At 36.6% G+C, this 26,280-nt stretch overlaps 3 protein-coding genes across 3 annotated transcripts in view; 2 read left to right on the top strand and 1 right to left on the bottom strand.

The window, feature by feature from the left end:
• The window catches only part of LOC132562789 (zinc finger ZZ-type and EF-hand domain-containing protein 1-like), a 62,813-nt gene extending 48,611 nt beyond the window's left edge, over positions 1-14,202 (top strand). The window contains exons 63-73 of the mRNA XM_060227559.1: positions 692-991; positions 1,296-1,396; positions 1,547-1,603; positions 2,861-2,971; positions 3,188-3,536; positions 3,677-3,992; positions 4,134-4,287; positions 6,653-6,769; positions 10,629-10,791; positions 11,177-11,248; positions 11,963-14,202. Coding sequence (XP_060083542.1) covers positions 692-991; positions 1,296-1,396; positions 1,547-1,603; positions 2,861-2,971; positions 3,188-3,536; positions 3,677-3,992; positions 4,134-4,287; positions 6,653-6,769; positions 10,629-10,791; positions 11,177-11,248; positions 11,963-12,142 — 1,920 coding nt within the window. The 3' untranslated portion in view covers positions 12,143-14,202. The remainder of the gene's footprint in view (positions 1-691; positions 992-1,295; positions 1,397-1,546; positions 1,604-2,860; positions 2,972-3,187; positions 3,537-3,676; positions 3,993-4,133; positions 4,288-6,652; positions 6,770-10,628; positions 10,792-11,176; positions 11,249-11,962) is intronic.
• Positions 14,203-15,075: 873 nt separating this feature from the next.
• Positions 15,076-16,944, top strand: LOC132562788 (bifunctional endo-1,4-beta-xylanase XylA-like). The gene is made up of 2 exons (XM_060227557.1): positions 15,076-15,588; positions 16,006-16,944. The coding sequence occupies exons 1-2, from the start codon at positions 15,076-15,078 to the stop codon at positions 16,942-16,944; spliced, it is 1,452 nt and encodes a 483-aa protein (XP_060083540.1).
• Positions 16,945-16,978: 34 nt separating this feature from the next.
• Positions 16,979-26,280, bottom strand: part of LOC132562787 (uncharacterized) — a 28,321-nt gene continuing 19,019 nt past the window's right edge. Inside the window, exons 23-33 of the mRNA XM_060227556.1 lie at positions 24,904-25,529; positions 24,119-24,256; positions 23,709-23,799; positions 22,751-22,848; positions 22,428-22,493; positions 22,008-22,178; positions 21,399-21,495; positions 19,519-19,631; positions 19,344-19,406; positions 18,235-18,364; positions 16,979-17,208 (exon numbers count right to left, since the gene is read on the bottom strand). Coding sequence (XP_060083539.1) covers positions 16,979-17,208; positions 18,235-18,364; positions 19,344-19,406; positions 19,519-19,631; positions 21,399-21,495; positions 22,008-22,178; positions 22,428-22,493; positions 22,751-22,848; positions 23,709-23,799; positions 24,119-24,256; positions 24,904-25,529 — 1,823 coding nt within the window. The remainder of the gene's footprint in view (positions 17,209-18,234; positions 18,365-19,343; positions 19,407-19,518; positions 19,632-21,398; positions 21,496-22,007; positions 22,179-22,427; positions 22,494-22,750; positions 22,849-23,708; positions 23,800-24,118; positions 24,257-24,903; positions 25,530-26,280) is intronic.

The following is a 26,280-nucleotide window of genomic DNA, read 5'->3' as shown; positions in this document are numbered from 1 at the left end:
TGGTTTATAGTCCTAGGTCTGTAGGTCAATATATTGACTTAATGAGGCAGTCTGTGGTTTATAGTCCTAGGTCTCTACTGTCAATATATTAACTTATTGAGGCAGTCTGTGTTTTATAGTCCTAGGTCACTACTGTCAATATATTGACTTAATGAGGCAGTCTGTGGTTTATAGTCCTAGGTCTCTACTGTCAATATATTGACTTAATGAGGCAGTCTGTGGTTTATAGTCCTAGGTCTCTACTGTCAATATATTGACTTAATGAGGCAGTCTGTGGTTTATAGTCCTAGGTCTGTAGGTCAATAAATTGACTTAATGAGGCAGTCTGTGGTTTATAGTCCTAGGTCTCTACTGTCAATATATTGACTTATTGAGGCAGTCTGTGTTTTATAGTCCTAGGTCTCTGCTGTCAATATATTGACTTAATGAGGCAGTCTGTGGTTTATAGTCCTAGGTCTGTAGGTCAATATATTGACTTAATGTACTGTCAATATCTTGTCACTTCAGGTTAATGTTTATCATACCCAAGTAGTGACAGTAGTCATATTCTGATTTAGATCAGTTTTGTCATTGCTAATGTGGTTCAATGAGATGTTACACACAAAAAAGATGTGTCGTTGACAGTATACACAAACAAGAAGTTGCTAGCATTCAGCTTTAGGTTTATTTTATCATATGGTTGATGTTCCAGGTGCTGTCTTTGATGTTATACACAAACGAAGGAGTCGGCGCATCTCACAAACGTAGCAAAGCCTTATCCTACCCTGAACAGCTTGCTGCTGCTTTAGAGAAACGTACAAAAGCAAAGCGGTGTTCCACAGAAAAGGAGTTTCTAAACGATAGTGACAATGACAATATGTCCTACCTTTCATCAACTTCATCCTCCTCAAGCTTTAACAGCGGACCAGACAGCAGTGATGATGAGACAGAAACAACAAATATCAATGACACATTCCCTGACCTTGACCAGAGGACAAAGGTCATGTTTGAGGTAAATGTTAAACCTGAATCCTTTTTATAAAGTGATTGGAAATGAACCTTGACTTTAGGAGATTTCTAGTCAGCTGTCAGACATTCCTCTCGTGGTGTCAGGATCATCAGTTAGTCTGTTGATTATGATGTGAACATTGAGATTATTTGACAGTAGATATGCTAGTGGAGATAGGTTCCAAGATCTGCTGATTGTGTTATATTGTCTCTTCCTATTAAATAAACAAAAGTCTTTATGTTTGAAGATTTGATTGAATTATTTTCATGTATGATCCAATAAGGAATGTAACTGGTTTTGGTTACAGACATTACACAGCGACCTGAAGGTGCCGTATGATGTCCTACGAGCTATATTTGACATGCATGATAAGAATCCTGATGATGTAGTGAAGGCCATAGTAGAGAAGTATGTATCAACACTGTCTCAGAAATTCTGGAGAATTTGTGTCGCGGTAGATTTGTTGAGTTTCCCGGATTTTCCTCCAGTCTTTGCTTGTTGTTGTTGTCTGACTACTGTATGTAGCTTTGCTATATGTGTATACTGCTCTCTTTACAGTCTAGAAAATTCACCGATGACAGTTAAAGAAGACATCAAAAGACTCAGCCAGAAATGGTAGGTTACATTATCGTCCATACAAGTAAGGTTTTAACCATGTTAGTTTTCAGCAGAATTCAGCAGTTCTGTTCTGACCTCATTAGTCATGATCTAGTCTAGTGAGGTTCTATACAAACATCGTTAGTCATGATCTAGTCTAGTGAGATTCTATACAAACATCGTTAGTCATGATCTAGTCTAGTGAGGTTCTATACAAACATCATTAGTCATGATCTAGTCTAGTGAGATTCTATACAAACATCGTTAGTCATGATCTAGACTAGGGAGGTTCTATACAAACATCGTTAGTCATGATCTAGTCTAGTGAGGTTCTATACAAACATCGTTAGTCATGATCTAGTCTAGTGAGGTTCTATACAAACATCGTTAGTCATGATCTAGACTAGGAAGGTTCTATACAAACCTTGTAGTCATGATCTAGACTAGGGAGGTTCTATACAAACATCGTTAGTCATGATCTAGTCTAGTGAGGTTCTATACAAACATCGTTAGTCATGATCTAGTCTAGTGAGGTTCTATACAAACATCGTTAGTCATGATCTAGATTCTATACAAACCTTGTAGTCATGATCTAGACTAGGAGGTTCTATACAAACATCGTTAGTCATGATCTAGTCTAGTGAGGTTCTATACAAACATCGTTAGTCATGATCTAGTCTAGTGAGGTTCTATACAAACATCGTTAGTCATGATCTAGTCTAGTGAGGTTCTATACAAACATCGTTAGTCATGATCTAGTCTAGTGAGGTTCTATACAAACATCGTTAGTCATGATCTAGTCTAGTGAGGTTCTATACAAACATCGTTAGTCATGATCTAGTCTAGTGAGGTTCTATACAAACATCGTTAGTCATGATCTAGACTAGGGAGGTTCTATACAAACCTTGTAGTCATGATCTAGTCTAGTGAGGTTCTATACAAACATGGAGGTTCTATACAAACATCGTTAGTCATGATCTAGTCTAGTGAGGTTCTATACAAACATCGTTAGTCACGATCTAGTCTAGTGAGGTTCTATACAAACATCGTTAGTCATGATCTAGACTAGGGAGGTTCTATACAAACCTTGTAGTCATGATCTAGACTAGGGAGGTTCTATACAAACATCGTTAGTCATGATCTAGTCTAGTGAGGTTCTATACAAACCTTGTAGTCATGATCTAGACTAGGGAGGTTCTATACAAACCTTGTTAGTCATGATAGATGAGCAAAGTTCTGTTTTGACATTGTTTGTACATTTGCCAACTATTACAGGGAGTCTATTGCACACACAAAAAGCCCAGAGGTTACCCAAATCACCAATGTCACAGACAAGGTCATCGATACTGGAATACATTACCACCCAGTCATGAAGCAGACAGAGAGGTAAAACACTTTCAATTATTTAACACTTTTCTAAGATCTATACAGTCATGTGGGACAAAAATTCAATATTTTGTTTCAGTGATAAATAGTTGTGTGATAAATGGATATACGTGCGATAAATTTGCTAGGTATTTCCTATTAATTTTCTGGAAACTTAAAATAAATAATTTTGGTGATGTAGATCGTATAAATTCTATTGGATTACTATGGTAACAGGGTGATAGAGAAAGCCACAGAAGAGAGTGGAGAAACACAGAAACTGATTCGAGCTCCTGACAATGACATAGAGGATGACATCCAAAAACAGCAGCGTACAAAAAGTGCTGAACTACTGAAACAGGAGCTGGAAAAGCAGGGGAAGGCAGGCTCCACTGACTACCTGTTCAAAGTCAACATGGCCATGTCTGTCCTGTACGCCCGTCAAGTTCTTATTAGTCTCCTGGCCCAATGGCCTGATACTGGGCATGTCATTTCAGCACAATTGCTGGGCTGCAAGGATGTGCAACAGATTCCATGCATTCTCGATCTCCTCAACAAGATGGAGAGCAGGGATTGCTTCCAGAAGGTAACAAAATATAATGTCATAAAAGAAAAAAAATTAAAAGATAAAGGAAAATCTGACAACACTTACAGATAATAAATCTGAAGTTGGAAGGTTCTGGTTGAGGGTCTCCAGTAAAAAAATTTTTTATTTAATTATCACAGGTCGTTGAGAAGGTAATTCGTAACTGTGAGACAGACAGTCTAGTGCCCATTGCCAGTACAGCGGGACAGTTTATGGAGGAGGTCACTTTGTCCTCCATTACCCATGAGTCGGAACACAACTCTCGACACATTAGTGATATCAAAAAGTCAATCCAGTTACCAGGTGCATCCTACCTCCAGGTGACATTCGACAGTAGGTGTGCGGTACGAGACACTGATGATGTCTTGGTTTTCTCCTCCTCCTCCAACATGGATGTAAACAAACATGAATTCACTGGCCCTGCAAATTCCATCTGGGCCAACATCAGAATACCAGGTAAAATAACTATATGAAAGTCGTGGTAGTAAAGCTTTATATAAAGGTGTTGAAACATGTTACAGTGTCAGATTTTGATTATTTGATACTTTGTGTAAATATACAGATCAGGAATAACAAACATTTTCTATTTTCCTACAGGTGATACTCTATACTATAGCTTCAAGAGTAGCAGGGAAGTTCTGGTGCGAGTGCCAGTATGGGGTTACAAGTTCACAGTGACTGCTGGTACACGAGACAGTTTTGAAACAGGATATGCCATTCTTAATAGAGTTCTTTCTACAAACTTAGCCTTGTAAGTGTATATCTTTCTGATCACTTTGCTCTGTATGTTTTATGTCTACAGACTTAGCACTATAAGTGATTAATGACTACAAACTTATCTCTGTAGGTGTTGTTGTTTATCTTTCTTGAAACTTAGCCCTAGAAGTGTTTATATATATACAAACTTAGCCCTAGAAGTGTTTATATATACAAACTTAGCCCTAGAAGTGTTTTTATATATACAAACCTAGCCCTAGAAGTGTTTATATATATACAAACTTAGCCCTAGAAGTGTTTATATATATACAAACTTAGCCTTGAAGTGTTTATATATATACAAACTTAGCCTTGAAGTGTTTATATATATACAAACTGTTTATATATATACAAACTTAGCCTTGAAGTGTTTATATATATACAAACTTATATATACAAACTTAGCCTTGAAGTGTTTATATATATACAAACTTAGCCCTAGATACAAACTTAGCCCTAGAATTCTTTATATATATACAAACTTAGCCCTAGAAGTGTTTATATATATACAAACTTAGCCTTGATATATATACAAACTTAGCCCTAGAAGTGTTTATATATATATAGCCCTAGAAGTGTTTATATATATACAAACTTAGCCCTATATATATACAAACTTAGAAGTGTTTATATATATACAAACTTAGCCCTAGAAGTGTTTATATATATACAAACTTAGCCCTACAAGTGTTTATATATATACAAACTTAGCCCTACAAGTGTTTATATATATACAAATTTAGCCCTACAAGTGTTTATATATCTACAAACTTAGCCCTAGAAGTGTTTATATATATACAAACTTAGCCCTAGAAGTGTTTTTATATATACAAACTTAGCCCTAGAAGTGTTTATATATATACAAACTTAGCCTTGAAGTGTTTATATATATACAAACTTAGCCCTAGAAGTGTTTATATATATACAAACTTAGCCCTAGAAGTGTTTTTATATATACAAACTTAGCCCTACAGGTGTTTATATATATACAAACTTACCCTAAAGTGTTTATATATATACAAACTTAGCCCTACAGGTGTTTATATACATACAAACTTAGCCCTACAAGTGTTTATATGTATACAAACTTAGCCCTAGAAGTGTTTATATATATACAAACTTAGCCCTACAAGTGTTTATATATATACAAACTTAGCCTTGAAGTGTTTATATACATACAAACTTAGCCCTAGAAGTGTTTTTATATATACAAACTTAGCCCTACAAGTGTTTATATATATACAAACTTAGCCCTACAGGTGTTTATATACATACAAACTTAGCCCTAGAAGTGTTTATATATATACAAACTTAGCCCTAGAAGTGTTTATATATACAAACTTAGCCCTAGAAGTGTTTATATATATACAAACTTAGCCCTAGAAGTGTTTATATATATACAAACTACAAACTTAGCCCTAGAAGTTTTTATATATACAAACTTAGCCCTAGAAGTGTTTATATATATACAAACTTAGCCCTAGAAGTGTTTTTATATATACAAACTTAGCCCTACAGGTGTTTATATACATACAAACTTAACCTTGTAAGTGTTTATCTGTCTACTATCTAAGCCCTGTAAGTGTTTTTCTGTCTACTATCTTAGTCCAGTAAGTGTTTATCTGTCTACTATCTTAGCCCAGTAAGTGTTTATCTGTCTACTATCTTAGTCCAGTAAGTGTTTATCTGTCTACTATCTAAGCCCAGTAAGTGTTTATCTGTCTACTATCTTAGTCCAGTAAGTGTTTATCTGTCTACTATCTTAGCCCAGTAAGTGTTTATCTGTCTACTATCTTAGCCCAGTAAGTGTTTATCTGTCTACTATCTAAGCCCTGTACGTGTTTATCTGTCTACTATTTAAGCCCTGTAAGTGTTTATCTGTCTACTATTTAAGCCCTGTAAGTGTTTATCTGTCTACTATTTAAGCCCTGTAAGTGTTTATCTGTCTACTATCTTAGCCCAGTAAGTGTTTATCTGTCTACTATCTAAGCCCTGTAAGTGTTTATCTGTCTACTATTTAAGCCCTGTAAGTGTTTATCTGTCTACTATTTAAGCCCTGTAAGTGTTTATCTGTCTACTATATAGGTCCTGTTAGTGTTTATCTGTCTACTATTTAAGCCCTGTAAGTGTTTATCTGTCTACTATTTAAGCCCTGTGTTTATCTGTCTACTATTTAAGCCCTGTAAGTGTTTATCTGTCTACTATTTAAGCCCTGTTAGTGTTTATCTGTCTACTATCTAAGCCCAATAATTCTGTTGTTTTTAGCTCGTCTACCCAGAGGGGCAGTGATCAGCCTGTGTTATTTAGTGTGGCAGGTAGTTTTGTTCACCAACCTATAAAGCTACTGTTGTATGTTACAGATCCCTGCCACTCAGTGACCTGTGGCAGATCCTGGTATATGTGGCAACCAAACAAACAGGAAGTCAACGGCTAAAGGCTGTCCAACTTCTTCTGAAGATTGTCAGCACTCAACACAAGTTAGTAGGAAGGGATGAGTATTGTTAAATTAGGTGTTCATTTTACCATAGTAAAAATTAGTAACAAAATAGATGATTTGTCTTTACTACACAAACCAATTGTTTCTTCTCTGCATAATGATAGTGTTGTTCCTACACATAATGATAGTGTTGTTCCTACACATAATGATAGTGTTGTTCCTACACATAATGATAGTGTTGTTCCTACACAAACCAATTGTTTCTTCTCTGCATAATGATAGTGTTGTTCCTACACATAATGATAGTGTTGTTCCTACACATAATGATAGTGTTGTTCCTACACATAATGATAGTGTTGTTCCTACACATAATGATAGTGTTGTTCCTACACATAATGATTTTGTTGTTCCTACACATAATGATTTTGTTGTTCCTACACATAATGATTTTGTTGTTCCTACACATAATGATAGTGTTGTTCCTACACATAATGATAGTGTTGTTCCTACACATAATGATAGTGTTGTTCCTACACATAATGATTTTTGCTGTTCCTACACATAATGATTTTGTTGTTCCTACACATAATGATTTTGTTGTTCCTACACATAATGATAGTGTTGTTCCTACACATAATGATTTTGTTGTTCCTACACATAATGATTTTGTTGTTCCTACACATAATGATTTTGTTGTTCCTACACATAATGATGTTGTTGTTCCTACACATAATGATTTTGTTGTTCCTACACATAATGATTTTGTTGTTCCTACACATAATGATTTTGTTGTTCCTACACATAATGATTTTGTTGATTCCTACACATAATGATTTTGTTGTTCCTACACATAATGATTTTGTTGTTCCTACACATTTTGTTGTTCCTACACATAATGATAGTGTTGTTCCTACACATAATGATTTTGTTGTTCCTACACATAATGATTTTGTTGTTCCTACACATAATGATAGTGTTGTTCCTACACATAATGATTTTGTTGTTCCTACACATAATGATTTTGTTGTTCCTACACATAATGATAGTGTTTTTCCTACACCTGATGATTTTGTTGTTGCTACACATCATGATTTTGTTGTTCCTACACATAATGATAGTGTTGTTCCTACACATAATGATAGTGTTGTTCCTACACATAATGATTTTGTTGTTCCTACACATAATGATAGTGTTGTTCCTACACATAATGATTTTGTTGTTCCTACACATAATGATAGTGTTGTTCCTACACATAATGATTTTGCTGTTCCTACACATAATGATTTTGTTGTTCCTACACATAATGATTTTGTTGTTCCTACACATAATGATAGTGTTGTTCCTACACATAATGATAGTGTTGTTCCTACACATAATGATTTTGTTGTTCCTACACATAATGATTTTGTTGTTCCTACACATAATGATAGTGTTGTTCCTACACATAATGATTTTGTTGTTCCTACACATAATGATTTTGTTGTTCCTACACCTGATGATTTTGTTGTTCCTACACATAATGATTTTGTTGTTCCTACACATAATGATTTTGTTGATTCCTACACATAATGATTTTGTTGTTCCTACACATAATGATTTTGTTGTTCCTACACATAATGATAGTGTTGTTCCTACACATAATGATTTTGATGTTCCTACACATAATGATTTTGATGATACTAAACACACATAATGATTTTGTTGTTCCTACACCTGATGATTTTGCTGTTCCTACACATAATGATAGTGTTGTTCCTACACATAATGATTTTGCTGTTCCTACACATAATGATTTTGCTGTTCCTACACATAATGATTTTGCTGTTCCTACACATAATGATTTTGTTGTTCCTACACATAATGATTTTGTTGTTCCTACACAGAACGATTTTGTTGTTCCTACACATAATGATTTTGTTGTTCCTACACATAATGATTTTGTTGTTCCTACACATAATGATAGTGTTGTTCCTACACATAATGATATTGTTGTTCCTACACATAATGATTTTGCTGTTCCTACACATAATGATTTTGCTGTTCCTACACATAATGATTTTGTTGTTCCTACACATGATGATTTTGCTGTTCCTACACATAATGATAGTGTTGTTCCTACACATAATGATTTTGTTGTTCCTACACATAATGATAGTGTTGTTCCTACACATAATGATTTTGTTGTTCCTACACATAATGATTTTGTTGTTCCTACACATAATGATTTTGTTGTTCCTACACATAATGATTTTGTTGTTCCTACACATAATGATAGTGTTGTTCCTACACATAATGATTTTGTTGTTCCTACACATAATGATTGTGTTGTTCCTACACATAATGATTTTGTTGTTCCTACACATAATGATTTTGTTGTTCCTACACATAATGATTTTGTTGTTCCTACACATAATGATTTTGTTGTTCCTACACATAATGATTTTGTTGTTCCTACACATCATGATTTTGTTGTTCCTACACATCATGATTTTGTTGTTCCTACACATAATGATTTTGTTTGTTGATTCCTACACATAATGATTTTGTTGTTCCTACACATAATGATTTTGTTCCTACACATAATGATTGTGTGTTCCTACACATAATGATAGTGTTGTTCCTACACATAATGATTTTGTTGTTCCTACACATAATGATTTTGTTGTTCCTACACATAATGATAGTGTTGTTCCTACACATAATGATTTTGTTGTTCCTACACATAATGTTTTGCCTACACATAATGATTTTACTGTTCCTACACATAATGATTTTGTTGTTCCTACACATAATGATTTTGTTGTTCCTACACATAATGATTTTGTTGTTCCTACACATAATGATTTTGTGTTTTTCCTACACATAATGTTTTTTGCTGTTCCTACACATAATGATTTTGTTGTTCCTACACATAATGATTTTGTTGTTCCTACACATAATGATTTTGTTGTTCCTACACATAATGATTTTGTTGTTCCTACACATAATGATAGTGTTGTTCCTACACATAATGATTTTGTTGTTCCTACACATAATGATAGAGTTGTTCCTCCACATAATGATTTTGTTGTTCCTACACATAATGATTTTGTTGTTCCTACACATAATGATTTGTGTTCCTACACATAATGATTTTGTTGTTCCTACACATAATGATTTTGTTGTTCCTACACATAATGATTTTGTTGTTCCTACACATAATGATTTTGTTGTTCCTACACATAATGATAGTGTTGTTCCTACACATAATGATTTTGTTGTTCCTACACATAATGATAGTGTTGTTCCTACACATAATGATAGTGTTGTTCCTACACAAACCAATTGTTTGTTCCTACACATAATGATAGTGTTGTTCCTACACATAACGATTTTGCTGTTCCTACACATAATGATTTGTTGTTCCTACACATAATGATAGTGTTGTTCCTACACATAACAACACATAGTGTTGTTCCTACACATAATGATAGTGTTGTTCCTACACATAATGATAGTGTTGTTCCTACACATAATGATAGTGTTGTTCCTACACATAATGATTTTGTTGTTCCTACACATAATGATAGTGTTGTTCCTACACATAATGATAGTGTTGTTCCTACACATAATGATAGTGTTGTTCCTACACATAATGATTTTGTTGTTCCTACATCTGATGATTTTGCTGTTCCTACACATAATGATTTTTTCCCTACACAGAATAACAGTGCTTTTCTTAAAAAAGATTCTTGAAACTTTTCAGAATTTTTATTGATAGATTTTCACAAATAGATTACTACCTGATAAATTAGATAAATCTTTTCCTTTACAACTTAATAAGAATAAGACAATAATTCTCAGATGTTAAACTTTGAGAAATGTTCCGGTTGAGGATATTACTATATTTTTTGCTAAAGGACGGCGACCAGCTCCAAACTGACACTTGACCTCAGCCTGCTGAAACCATTATGGCAACTGTACAACCAAATGACAAAACAGGAAGTGGACAGTAATATAGTGCTGCCCCCTGTTGTCAGGGCCTTGACAGAGCTCTTCCTTCAGGTGGAGTCCCTAGCCATGGTGAGTCAAAAGGCACTGTTCCTGTAGCTGTGCATGTTTATATTACATTTTCTACTGTAGTTGGTATTACACAATATTCAAGGTAGATATTTCATTATGCTTTTGTTGTTGTGTAAACAGTGACACCACGTTGGCCAAAGTTCCTTAGTTCTTTTGCCATCACGTCATTACCCAAACTACAGTACAGATTTTGTTCAAAGTTCATTTCATTTCACTACAGATTTTGATCAAAGCTGATTTAAAGATCACTATTAGAAAACATTTTGTTGTTAAAGGTTTCAGGGTTTCATGTCAACGTCACTTACAATTTGTAGAAAATTCTCGAATATTGACACTGATTTGCATGGAATCACATCTTTCAATTCATGTCTAACATATTCTGTAGGAATGGGACATGGTGACGGAGTACCTACTTGCAATACAGGATATTGATGAGATTCGCAAGGTGATACGACAGGTAAGTAATGATGCACAAGCTGTTAATCAGGGTCCTCAATACCAGTTTAAATATTGTAAATACAGAAATATAATTCAAAAGATTACTGGAGTAGTTAAGTTTTTTAATAAATCTTCTCACCAGTCATGGTAGTCATAATGCCAATTTTAGTTCTACTGATCAAGCAGACCAGAATAGGATATGTCACATCTTAAAGTGTCCAACATCTGTCTTAACAATACCTCATTACCACTTCTTCATTTGAATTAATGATATAGAGACAGGATCATCATCCCTGGTACCATACACAAAAGTGTGCCACACTTAAGATAAACTTTATCTTGAAAATCTTGTTATCAATAGGTCTACTTTATTATCTTAGGAACTACACATCTCATGATAGAGTTGTGTAAGGTTCTCAGATTGTCCCAGCTGAACCTGACATTGCAGCTTTGTCAGCCATCTAGAATGTGGCCCACAATAGATTCAAGGTCGTCAAAATTGCCACCATCTTAAAAATTCTTTCACTACATCTCCTAAACAAAAAGTTGTACCAATACGACTGTTAACTTCAAATTTGTATGATATTCACCCATAAATATAAAATAACATATGAAAAACCAATTAACATTTCTACTTTATCATCATTGTTTTAAAGATTGTAATTTATAAAAGATGTTAAATTGATACTTCTTATTCTGTAACTGTTGAAAGTTTTCTTCTCGTGTTTATCAGGGGATAATGAACGTAGCTGCTGTGAGTTGTATGATTGGTTACTATAACTCAGCTGTGGAACTTGTGACTGTCATGAAGAAAAAGAAGACAACAACAGCAGTCTCTCCACATAGTGCAGCGACAGGCACATCCACAGTGAACAAACTTAAAGGAGATAAAAACCAGGATGTGGATTTATAGTAAACAAGTGTAAACAGTGTCAAACAGTCTGTTTTGGTGTTAAACTTCGTAACTGTGATCTTCCAAAATAAAACTGATATCTACCATGTTGTAAACCAATACAAGTAACAGTGAAGCTTGAAGGCTGTGGACTGGGATGGAGGGAGGATTGTTTCCATGGTGAAGCATGAAGTCTGTGGACTGGGATGGAGGGAGGATTGTTTCCATGGTGAAGCTTGGAGGCTATGGACTGGGATGGAGGGAGGATTGTTACTATGGTGAAGCATGGAGGCTGTGGACTGGGATGGAGGGAGGATTGTTACTATGGTGAAGCTTGGAGGCTATAGACTGGGATGGAGGGAGGATTGTTACTATGGTGAAGCTTGGAGGCTGTGGACTGGGATGTCGGAAGGATTGTCTCCATGGTGAAGCTTGGAGGCTATAGACTGGGATGTCGGGAGGATTGTTACTATGGTGCAGCTTGGAGGCTGTGGACTGGGATGTAGGGAGGATTGTCTCCATGGTGAAGCTTGGAGGCTGTGGACTGGGATGTCGGGAGGATTGTCTCCATGGTGAAGCTTGGAGGCTGTGGACTGGGATGTCGGGAGGATTGTCTCCATGGTGAAGCTTGGAGGCTGTGGACTGGGACTTAATCTGTCCTTTGTTTGTGAGACATTTGTAGTTCTAGTCAATGCATCATCAAAATTTGTTTTAAAATGTGAAATTACATCTCAGCTTGAGTTTTCCCAAAGCTGAAGTCAACTCCCAAGATAGAAAATTGCTGCACTAGAATCAGAATATCTTGGTACCTCGTCCACATCCACACTCAAAGCTTTGTTACTGGAAATTTGTGAACATAGTATCCACTGATTAATGTACTAAACAAGACATAAAACTCTACAGCTTGAAGCTGTTGTGCATTTGGTACAAGAGAGATTGTTTATGACCAGGAAAGGTCGGCTTAGGTAAATACAAAATGTCAAATTCTGCAGCTGTCAATGGAGGGTGCAACACCAGTAATGTATTTCTGCACACTTAAAATTTAGTGAGAAGAAAGGAATTTGATTTACATTTCTGTACCTTCAAGCTGATGTAGGATGTGGTAGACTGGAACTAGATTATCAATAAATCTTCATAATTACAATCCATTTCATAAATTATTTATAGAATGTTTTGATTTAAGGCTGTATTGTAATAAGACTAGATTAACAGGATTGATTTGATGTATTGAAACTTAGCCAAAGATATGTAAAAGCTTTTGTGTTCTAGCAAAATTCATTAGACAGAAAAAAGCAGCTGTTTAAAAGATGATGCAGTTTTAATGTTTTTAATGTGGAGTGCTTACATGCTCTATATACGCTGATATTATAATAATATCTCTTACTAGAATACTCTCATTTCCTGTGGAAATTGGTATGAATAGTAGCTTTGATTTTGTGTTGAAGTTGAATCATTTGAGGTTTGTATTTTGTTGAATTGATGATATAAGATGATAACTTATTAGGTATCTAATAATATATCTATTGTTAAGTATTGTTATCATCTGATGAAGTGTTTGGACACATCAAGTTGTGAATTAACATCAGTATCTGTGTGTGGGATGTGGAATATCCCTCTCTTGTAAGATTTGATGCCCCAATACATGAAGTATTGCTGCTGTAGGATATGTCTTTGGAATCAAAGATTTTGTCAGAGAAGGGAACAAAGTAGCATGACTGAAGAAGGTCATTTTCATGTGGTTAGATTGTCCATCTTACATTTAGGTCCCTGGTTGGAATTTCATTGTGTTTTCTGTGACAGTAGCTAGGAAGATTATTTAAGATATCCCAAATTTGTACTCCAGCATATTTCCTTTGACTATAGGTCTCTTGCTTGACACACAGCTACAACTTTGCCAACTGTTGTGTCAGTGTTTATCAGTCCATACGTTAGAAATTATAAAGTACTTTCATATTGTGTGTACAAACTTTGTAGTATGTCTTACATACTTGTGTTATATACATTTGTACAATACCTACATCTGTACATACATCTGTATTTATATTTGTATAAATATTTAATAAAATTTTATGTATGATAAAGTGGATTTGTATTGTTAGTTCACATGCCCTAAAAAAGTCAAAGAGAATTATCTCACCAACAGAATCAAGGTTTGAAGATTCCACTTTAAAGGTCAAAGAAATCAAATGTATTAGAGTTACAAACATTCTTTTGGTTAGAACCACACTTTGTTGAAGAGCTTTTAGGCTTAGTATTCAAATCAATTACAAAAAAGTGAAGTGAAACATGTCTTTTGTCCTGGACATATACATGTGTATATTCGTGAACCAGTTGAAGGGCATTTCATGGACCACGTGTTTAGATCTATATCTAAGTCAATGCTTGGACAAATGATGGTGTAGGTATTAGGGCTATTTGAAGGGTATTGTTCTAAACAAAGACAGACTTTGGTTTTGGAACCGTTTGAAGGATATTTTCTTTAGAAATGGTGGCAGGATTTTTCAGAACCAAATGAAGGGTATTGTACTTGAAGAGGCATAGTTTCTTGGACCATTGAAGTTCCAGATTAAGGGAGGTGTTGGTGCCGGAAACCAATGGAAAAGTATTGCTCTAGAAAAACAGGGACATTTTTGCTGGGACCAGTTGTGATAGACAAATTGACGCTTGTGTTTTGGCAGTAATTAAAGGTTGTTCTGCATGAAGGGATGCTTGGCATCTAGGACTTACTAAGGCTTGAAGTCCCAAACAGATGGAGGCAATTGCTTCAAGATGAATGAAGGCGTAGCTTACAGAGAGAACAGAACAAATGGAGGCGTAGCTTCATGAGAGCAAAGAACAAATGGAGGCATGGCTTACAGGGAGAACTGAACAAATGGAGGCATAGCTTACTGGGAGAACTGAACTAATGGAGGCGTAGCTTACAGAGAGAACAGAACAAATGGAGGCATAGCTTCATGAGAGCAAAGAACAAATGGAGGCATGGCTTACAGGGAGAACTGAACAAATGGAGGCATAGCTTACTGGGAGAACTGAACAAATGGAGGCCTAGCTTACAGAGAGAACGGAAGAAATGGAGGCGCAGCTTCCGGAGAGAACAGAAGAAATGGAGGCGTAGCTTCCTGAGAGAACAGAACAAATGGAGGTGTAGTTTACAGGGAGAACTGAACAAATGGAGGCGTAGCTTCCTGAGAGAACAGAACAAATGGAGGCATAGCTTACAGGGAGAACTGAACAAATGGAGGCGTAGCTTACAGAGAGAACGGAAGAAATGGAGGCGTAGCTTCCGGAGAGAACAGAAGAAATGGAGGCGTAGCTTCCTGAGAGAACAGAAAAAATGGAGTTGTAGTTTCCTGAGAGAACAGAACAAATGGAGGCGTAGCTTCCTGAGAGAACAGAACAAATGGAGGCGTAGCTTCCTGAGAGAACAGAACAAATGGAGGCGTAGCTTACAGAGAGAACAAATGGAGGTGTAGCTTCCTGAGTGAACAGATCAAATGGAGGCGTGGCCTCCAGGGAAAACAGAACAAATGGAGGCATAGGTTCCTGAGAGAACAGAACAAATGGAGGCATAGCGTACAGAGAGAACAGAACAAATGGAGGTGTAGCTTCCTGAGAGAACAGATCAAATGGAGGCATAGCTTCCTGAGAGAACAGAACAAATGGAAGCGTAGCTTCCTGAGAGAACAGAACAAATGGAGGCGCAGCTTACAGAGAGAACAGAACAAATGGAGGTGTAGCTTCCTGAGAGAACAGAACAAATGGAAGCGCAGCTTCCTGAGAGAACAGAACAAATGGATGTGTAGCTTCCTGAGTGAACAGAACAAATGGAGGCGTAGCTTCCTGAGAGAACAGAACAATGAAGGCGTAGCTTCCTGAGTGAACAGAACAAATGGAGGCGTAGCTTCCTGAGTGAACAGAACAAATGGAGGCGTAGCTTCCAGAGAGAACAGAACAAATGGAGGCGTAGCTTCCTGAGAGAACAGAACAAATGGAGGCGTAGCTTACAGAGAGAACAGAACAAATGGAGGCGCAGCTTACAGAGAGAACAGAACAAATGGAGGCGCAGCTTACAGAGAGAACAGAACAAATGGAGGCGCAGCTTACAGAGAGAACAGAACAAATGGAGGTGTAGCTTCCAGGGAAAACTGAACAAATGGAGACGCAGCTTACAGGGAGAACAGAACAAATGGAGGCGCAGCTTACAGAGAGAACAGAACAAATGGAGGCGCAGCTTACAGAGAGAACAGAACAAATGGAGGCGCAGCTTACAGAGAGAACAGAACAAATGGAGGCGTAGCTTCCAGGGAAAACAGAACAAATGGAGGCGCAGCTTACAGGGAGAACAGAACAAATGGAGGCGTAGCTTCCAGGGAAAACAGAACAAATGGAGACGCAGCTTACAGGGAGAACAGAACAAATGGAGGCGCAGCTTACAGAGAGAACAGAACAAATGGAGGCGCAGCTTACAGAGAGAACAGAACAAATGGAGGCACAGCTTACAGAGAGAACAGAACAAATGGAGGCGTAGCTTCCAGAGAGAACAGAACAAATGGAGGCGTAGCTTCCAGGGAAAACAGAACAAATGGAGGCGCAGCTTACAGGGAGAACAGAACAAATGGAGGCGCAGCTTACAGAGAGAACAGAACAAATGGAGGCGCAGCTTACAGAGAGAACAGAACAAATGGAGGCATAGCTTCCAGGGAAAACAACAAATGGAGGCGCAGCTTACAGGGAGAACAGAACAAATGGAGGCGCAGCTTACAGAGAGAACAGAACAAATGGAGGCGCAGCTTACAGAGAGAACAGAACAAATGGAGGCATAGCTTACAGAGAGAACAGAACAAATGGAGGCGCAGCTTACAGAGAGAACAGAACAAATGGAGGCGTAGCTTCCAGGGAAAACAGAACAAATGGAGGCGTAGCTTCCAGGGAAAACAGAACAAATGGAGGCATAGGTTCCTGAGAGAACAGAACAAATGGAGGCGTAGCTTCCTGAGAGAACAGAATAAATGGAGGCGTAGCTTCCTGAGAGAACAGAACAAATGGAGGCGCAGCTTCCTGAGAGAACAGAACAAATGGAGGCGTGGCTTCCAGGGAGAATAGAGCAAATGAAGTGTAGTGTTTAAGATGAATGAAGGTGTGTTTTCTAGGACAAAGGTGTGTGTAGTAACCAAGACATGATATAAGCATCGACTACAGGATAAATTGAGGTGTTTTTTACAGAACAAATGAAGGTGAATCCTTGAACTATTTTGGATTGATTTCCATGATGAGAAAGGTATGGTGTAAAAAGAGGCAAGGTTTTTTTTAGAACGGATTAAGGTCGATGTCAAGGAGGAATTGAGATGTGGTATCTGGAACAAATTCAAATGTGGCATTTTAAACAAACGTAGGTGTTACAACAGGTGTGTTTTTATTGTTGATGTGATGTCTATAAAGGAAAACAAGCGGCTATCATTATTGTGACTCATCTTTATTGGAAAAATAAAGTTATTTCATATTAATTTAAAAGTTAATCACTGATATATTGCAAATTGTTGACATATTGACTATATCAAGGTGTATCAAGATATGTTTATCTCAGAATCTCATAACTGGCACTGAATCGTCAGTCCTTACAAACGTGCTGACGAGTATCCATTACACGATAAAGTGATATAAGGTAGATACTAATAGGTACTTTATATAATTGATACAGAAACCGGTAACTGTAACAAGAGAAATTACAGAAATATATATAAAAAAAAAATTAAATATTTTTTCACACTACAATGACAGAAAAGATGACATAATTATTTTGATTGGAAATTTACTCTAGGGATTTAACATCACATACTGCAATACACATTTCCTTTGGTTCTCTATGTAAATTTTCTAGCAAAGTGAGATCCTTTGCTTCAATAATGATATTTTTTGGTCAGACCTGTAATTTTATTGTACATATGATAGTCAATAGAGGCATTAATTTGTTATGAAGTGCCATTGTAACAAGATCACATGCTTGATTTGTATATGAAACATTCATGTTTTGTGTCTCAGGTATGTCTTTATCTACACCGTAGTAGATGTTGATCAATAATTGATGGTGTCTGCTGATGCTAAACTTTAAAGACTTGTGTTAGGATGGTGTTGTGGTTTTACTGAGCAAATTCCTGCGAACTGACACACCTCTGTTGGGCTGAGAAGTCTTTCAATAATTCTGTTGAACACCTGGTCACCTTGTGTCTGTATATAGACATGGCACTGGAAAAAATATAAATAGTATTATGAGGAAGTTGAGAAGGTGGTATCCAAAGTAAAGTACAATATATGACACATAACCGAAAAAGCTTTTCAGATAATTAGGATATAGATATAAACCCAACGAAATGACTTATTTGAATTTCTGGTAGAGATGAAGAGAAAGATAATATGTTATTGAACATATAACTGTGTTGAAATGAGTACTAACACATTCACTTTTACATGCAGGTACACTTGAGTTCTGAGTATTTTCGCAATCATAGGAAAAAAGCAAAATTTTCCAAGAAAAGGAAAAAATTATGGTGTTCCACTTTTTGTTGTGTATTTTTGGCAAATCGCTCGTGTAAATTTGGCCTAAAACCTGTGTATTTAGCTCCTTAATCACAAAACCATGAATTAATGCTATTATATTTTTTTACATATGAGGTACTGTTTTCTGTATTGATCCTGAAAAACAAACAGAATTCACATTTTTGAAGGACTTTCAGTTTGTTTCCCAATCAATCCCAAATCCAAAGTACAAAGTCCTTTCAGGATCGTTCCAGAATTTTTTTTTTACCAGCTTCGGTATCAATCATGAAAATGATTTTACCGATTTTTTGGGATCGATCCTAAAATTGCTTTGCCTAAATTGTTTTTAGGATTAATACCAAAAGTTGTATTCATATGGAATCCTTTCGGGATCGACCCCAAAATGCTTTTTTTTAATAAATGCAATATTCAGGGCTGATTCCCAAAATAAGCACAACAGTCCATCCAAAATATAAATAATGTCAGTTTTTTGGGATCAATACAAAAATACTATGTCTTATGTAAGAAAATACAACGGGGTGAGTTCATGCCAAATGCATCAGTATTAACTCAAGTTCACATGGATGAAGTGCAAAACATACACAACAAAAAAGTTTACACTTCTGGAAAAATTTTGGTAACTTGTTGAGAAAATCTCAAGATATCAAACCAAGTAATGTTTACGTACCTGTTGGTTGTGTGGAGCAGACATCCTCTCACAAACACCGCTCATGTACATTTTGATTTGCTCCTGTGAAGAAAATTGACAGTTGTCTTAACATGCTGCATGCAAAAAAGTCAAATTTCATAAGTGGCAAGATAGGTGTTATTAGCAGATAGACATAGAAAGGTGGAATACTTACATAGTCTTGATCCAACAAGGAGTTCATGGTGGACATCGCTTTTTTACAGATGTTACACTCCCACTCCTCAGGTTTACCTAGAGTGGTAAGTAACAGGTCCATATCCTGGAAACCTAGAGAACAGGGGACATTTAATGTTTAGATTTGTAACTGATTCATATCCTGGAAACCTAGAGAACAGGGGACATTTAATGTTTAGATTTGTAACAGGTTCATATCCTGGAAACCTAGAGAACAGGGGACATTTAATGTTTAGATTTGTAACCGGTTCATATCCTGGAAACCCAGAGAACAGGAGACATTTAACATTTAGAGTGGTAAGTAACAGGTCCGTATCCTGGAAACCGAGAGAACAGGAGACATTTAACATTTAGAGTGGTAAGTAACAGGTCCGTATCCTGGAAACCCAGAGAACAGGGGACATTTAATGTTTAGAGTGGTAAGTAACAGGTCCATATCCTGGAAACCCAGAGAACAGGGGACATTTAATGTTTAGAGTGGTAAGTAACAGGTTCATATCCTGGAAACCTAGAGAACAGGGGACATTTAATGTTTAGATTTGTAACTGATTCATATCCTGGAAACCTAGAGAACAGGAGACATTTAATGTTTAAAGTGGTGAGGACAACAGACCATTTCCTGTAGACCTAAATAACATGAATTTCTATTTATGGAAAAAATATCAAACCTAGAATAGGTGTTTTGTTATGAATTGATTTCAAGACTTATTTTCATTCATTTGTTTATATTTATTTCACATAAAATCTGATGGAATATGTTGGTTTTGCTTGATGTGCTTTGGTAAGACAGTTGGTTTCCTGGCAACTACCCAAACTACGATTTTTTGAACATGTCATTACATGATGTTAAGTATCCTGAGCAACTTTCTCTCTTGTTCAGGGTTCATTGAAAGTCTTTCTTTGATACATTGTTTGTCATTATTCCATCAATATGGCAAGTTTTTCGTTTTTTTGTTTTTTTGTTTGTTTTTTTGTTTTGTTTTTAGTAGGATACAAAATGTATTTTGATTTTCCATGGGAACATTTTTTGCCTCTTTATATGGGTTCAAATGTGTGTTTAAATGGGATGTTATTTTTGAGTTTTACAAAAGTTTTGAAGCAAAACGGATACACACTTTTGCCGTTGCCTTTACTATTGAAATTACAAATAATTCCATATAATGAATTCTATTACCACCTCTTCCCCTGGATCCCTCCAGTGGTAAGACTGATATGATATGGGGCTAGGTAGTTGTAACAATGTTAAGACTGATATGATATGGGGCTAGGTAGTTGTAACAACTGTTGAGACTGACATGGTATGGGGCTAGGTAGTTGTTACAACTGTTGAGACTGACATGATATTGGGCTAGGTAGTTGTAAAAATGTTAAGACTGACATGATATGGGGCTAGGTAGTTGTAACAACTGTTGAGACTGACATGATGTTGGGCTAGGTAGTTGTAACAATGTTAAGACTGACATGATATGGGGCTAGGTAGTTGTAACAACTGTTGAGACTGACATGATATTGGGCTAGGTAGTTGTAACAACTGTTGAGACTGACATGATATGGGGCTAGGTAGTTGTAACAACTGTTGAGACTGACATGATATTGGGCTAGGTAGTTGTAACAACTGTTGAGACTGACATGGTATGGGGCTAGGAAGTTGTAACAACTGTTAAGACTGACATGATATGGGGCTAGGTAGTTGTAACAACTGTTGAGACTGACATGGTATGGGGCTAGGAAGTTGTAACAACTGTTGAGACTGACATGATATGGGGCTAGGTAGTTGTAACAACTGTTGAGACTGACATGGTATGGGGCTAGGTAGTTGTAACAACTGTTGACCTGAGAATTTATGAGACAAAGACCCACCGTTTCCACATTGGTTTCCGTTATCAATGTTACAAAACTTCATCACATCGATGCCTTTGTCAAATTCTTCGACGACCTCCACCACTGAGTTCTTACACTGAATAAATATAACATATAAAGTTGTTTCAGTCACTGATGAAGGATGCGATTCTCATTCTCACTAACACATTGTATAAATACTTTGCCTTTTCCTAAGAATGATAATGTTACCTGGTGTTAATAGAAAGTGTAGTATTCCGTGATATGACACATTTGGATCAATTTCAAATTCCAATAATATTCATTCATAGATAAATAAGCTTTGATTTGCTTTGAACGTTAAAAACCAAATCTCTTGCGGCAGAAAATTAAGAAATCTAAGTGTGTTATTCATTTTATATTATGACTCTCATTTTGTCCATCAGATAATATCACCTTTCGCTGGCATTATGCATTTAATGCTTCAGACTTTGGTATGGGCAGTACGTCTATGGTAAGAATGGTTTGTCTTATCAATGTTCGTGGTATGTCTATAATAAGAATGGTATGAGTAAATAAGGTTCGTGGTATGTCTTTGAAATATTTGGTATGTAAAATTAATTTTTCTGGTGTGTCTATTGTGAGAATCACCGTTTGAGCGTAGGGAGCAGGGAAGTAGCTGCACAGCGCCATTAGGCGATCTGTGACCTTGTCAATCGTCTGGTTGTCGGTCAACATAACATTGACCGCCTTCACCATGAATTCGCAAACATCACAGGACCAGGCTGGGTCATCTCGTAAAACCTGCAAAATGTTCAGAAACTAGATCTGATTTGTTGACCAAATAAATGTATTGCACGTATCTCAACTATCAAAGTTCTGATGGACAAAGGATAAAATTTCAAATCTTCCATTCAGGCACTAATTATAAGATGTATACATTCCTATGTAGATGGTGGCTCGTTTTGGAGATTGTTGACCATGTTCAAACACTGTGACATTCAGCATCAGTAAAAGAAACAAAGTTTACAGATTTTAACCTTTCGGTTACCCCTTTCTAGGCCACTGTACCTGGGAACCTGGAGCTGACCGCCGGTGTCTTCGAGGGCAAGACGCAGCGCAAATGTTGTCAGCAGTCTGTGGAAAGACAAAAGGATGATGTGTTTAAATTATCTGGTGCTTTGTTGGATATCTATATACATTTGAGGTGCTCCAGGTGTTGTACTGAAGTGAAACTTTTAATAACTAGTTAACAAGGTGATTTTTAATTATTTTTTTATAGAATTGACCTCGATTGGATATCCAAAGACAGTTTAATAGGATTACTCATAATTAGATCTCGTTTAGTACAAATAATGACTATCCCAGTGACGAGAATTTATGAGGTACCTTACCTCCACATCATACATCGCCGGGTTGGTTAGTTCTACAATACCATGACAGGCTTCACAGGTCAGCCCTGGTACCTGGATGGGGAACTCCAGTTCAGTACCTAAATACAGACATTATCAGTGAATTAATGAATTAATCAATGAATAATAACACTTTATTTTTCAAAATCAATTATACTCTTCAATATGACCAATTAATTTGTTTGTTTGCTGACAAATCTTCTTTAGTCTGTTCGGAAGATAAAGGTACAGAATAAAACAACATTAGATAGGTCTGTATTGTGTGTGGGAATGTAACGCATATATGTACAAACCATTCACATATATGTTTGTCTGTGTACAACCTGTATATATAGCCAACCTTTCACGCAGGAGTCGTTCTAGGTACAGCCTGTATATATCACACAGAAGGTGTTCTGTGTACAGCCTGTACAAATAGCCAACCTTTCAAACAGGATTTGGCCTGTGTACAGCCTGTATATATAACGTACCATTCACACAGAAGTCGACCTGTTTACAGCCTGTCTATATAACGTACCATTCACACAGATGTCGGCCTGTGTACAGCCTGTATATATAACGTACCATTCACACTTAAGTTGGCCTGTGTACAGTCTGTATATATAACGTACCATTCACACAGAAGTTGGCCTGTTTACAGCCTGTCTATATAACGCACCATTCACACAGAAGTCGGCCTGTGTACAGCCTGTATATATAACGTACCATTTACACAGAAGTTGGCCTGTTTACAGCCTGTATATATAACGTACCATTTACACAGAAGTCGGCCTGTGTACAGCCTGTCTATATAACGTACCATTCACACAGAAGTTGGCCTGTGTACAGCCTGTCTATATAACGTACCATTCACACAGAAGTTGGCCTGTGTGCAGCCTGTCTATATAACGTACCATTCACACAGAAGTCGGCCTGTGTACAGCCTGTATATATAACGTACCATTTACACAGAAGTTGGCCTGTGTACATGCTGATTCTGGGTTTAAACCTCCTTCTATTGTACTCACAACTTTTGGAGCTATCAACAGACACTGAAAAATTTAAATTGTAATTTAATTCATTTTTTATGTAGACGTAACGAAACAATTCCCATTCGATCTGATATTTTAATACACAAAAATCATTTTGTTGAATTATAAATTCTTTTTGGAATTTCATCTATTGAAATTAAAAAATCTCCACTGTTTTACAATATTCATTGAAGTTCCAATAAGGATCCTTACTATCCTTATTCGCTGAAATCAGTTTGAGCACTGCTCACATCTTGATAGACTATGTTTCCTTCTATACTGATATTATCAACTGATGCTTGATTACAAGAAGAAAACGGGAATAAAAGGAAAAACTCACTGAACTCTTGAGAGTTGACGGTAGAACTCCACAAAGATTGTATACTGTTTCATTCAGCTTCTGCTGGGTGGTGTTCGCTTCTAAATAACGGTCCACAATACCAATCATTAATTCACAAAGTTCACAACGAGCGTCAGCCTGGAACAATAATTTTAAAAATATTTTATACAAATTGATCATGCAGTAATGAAAAATCATTAAGGTTAAGCAGTAGAATCTTAATTAACATTTATCAACAGATGAGGATAAATTAAAGGAAGGGGTGGAAATTAACAGCCACACTGACCGGGAGTCAAACTGGTCTTTCCGAACAACATATTTATTACGGACAAATCGCTACATATGTCTTCTAAATTGTCTGCAAAAACCAAAAACGCACAGAAATTTATGCCATCACTACTGGGTCTCTTTTGATGCACACCGAATGTAATGAGAGACATTGACTACAACAACCAACTTCACACCTTAAACTTAATGCATACATCGGTATTATTGAAACCTATGTAGCAATGAACCACTGAACCAGTGCAAAGTAGGTCGAAAAGAAAAACGCAATGAACTTTCTTATCTGCCTCAATGCTTTGAAATTCATAAAATCGAAATGGAGAATCGGAATAAAACATCAGCAGCAATTTAAGATAACTTCTCTTCTTTCAGAACAATGCCGAATTATGAACGTATCAACCTTGGTCTTGGGCTGAATTCTTATTAAGTATGTGAAAACATGAATATATAACAGTGATGATTTAATCATATTCAGTTAACACGAGTATAAATACCTTCACATTTTCTAATTCGTGCTCCTCTACAATGTGATCCTCTTTATAATAAATAGGCATGTGTTCCTCTTCTGATTCTTCCAACTGAAGGGAATGTTGCTCCCCAGGTTGTGTGATAGCCTTGACATGCCTGGCCATTGAATCGTTCTCCCCGATAATGGACTCTTCTTCTTCACCCATTGGCTCAACTTCTTCTTCTCTTGGCTCTTCTTCTTCACCCATTGGCTCAACTTCTTCTACTCTTGGCTCTTCTTCTTCACCCATTGGCTCAACTTCTTCTACTCTTGACTCTTCTTCTTCACCCATTGGCTCAACTTCTTCTCGTGGCTCTTCTTCTTCACCCATTGGCTCAACTTCTTCTACTCTTGGCTCTTCTTCTTCACCCATTGGCTCAACTTCTTCTACTCTTGACTCTTCTTCTTCACCCATTGGTTCAACTTCTTCTACTCTTGGCTCTTCTTCTTCACCCATTGGCTCAACTTCTTCATTTCTTGGCTCGACCTCCTCTACCCTTAATTTATCTTCCTCACTTCTTGGTTCCATCTCTTCACCCATGGGTTCCTCCTCCTCCTCTTGGCTTCGAGGCTCAACGATTGGCTCTACCTCAACCAATTGAGGTTCTACACTGGAACCTTAAATTAGAGAGTTTTTACATATTTGTTACACATTATCATAGTACCATTTCATCAAACATTCCTAGTTGATACTATCGGAAAAGAAGACTCTCTTTTCTTCTAAAAAAAAGTTTGTATTCCATTTCTAAAGACAGCAATTGACTGAATTTAAACAGAGAAAGTTGGTAGGTCTTTCTTTCTCCCTTTATGTCAGTTTTAGGTGTTTACTTCCCCAAACTACACCCCCTCATTCTAAACAAAGTGAATCCCTTTATAACTGGGGTTGTTGCCACTGGGCATATTTATGCGTTTGCCTCTTACAACTCGTATGTGGAACATATCAACCCATGTACATGTAGCTTATACCTCTATTGTTTAATTCTGGTAAAAACATTAGAATATCCAAACAGCAAAACACCATAATGCTTCTTGATCTCGACACGCCGTGACTATTGTAAACATTCTGATACTAACACAACCTAAACGGATATGATATAAATCTCGACCAGTCGGGGATCATTGTGGTAAGCACAACAAAACAATAAACAAATGTATGTTAACGGTTTAAACACTTATAAAGGTACAAACAGGTGTACAGCCATACATTTCTTTTCCTCTAAAGCGATTCTGACTCATCTTAATCTACCTGTCTTTAATATTAGTGTTGAAAGGAGGGGAATGATATTGTTAATTTGTTAATTTCCATCAATGCTCCCCTACCCATCTTTTTCACATGGTAACATGACGAAAGGGAATACGTTTGTAGCTT

This window comes from Ylistrum balloti, unplaced genomic scaffold, assembly GCF_031769215.1.
Source record: "Ylistrum balloti isolate Yb309-2 unplaced genomic scaffold, AGI_CSIRO_Ybal_v1 Utg371512, whole genome shotgun sequence".
Classification (NCBI taxonomy): domain Eukaryota; kingdom Metazoa; phylum Mollusca; class Bivalvia; order Pectinida; family Pectinidae; genus Ylistrum; species Ylistrum balloti.
This window is presented reverse-complemented; position numbering and strand designations above follow the sequence as displayed.

Excerpts from the sequence above, each read along its gene's own strand:
- LOC132562788 (XM_060227557.1), top strand. The coding sequence starts at position 15,076 with ATGAGAGCAAAGAACAAATGGAGGCATGGCTTACAGGGAGAACTGAAC. Across the intron at positions 15,589-16,005 it reads TACAGAGAGAACAAATGGAG|AACAAATGGAGGCGTAGCTT; the intron begins GTGTAGCTTCCT and ends CTGAGTGAACAG.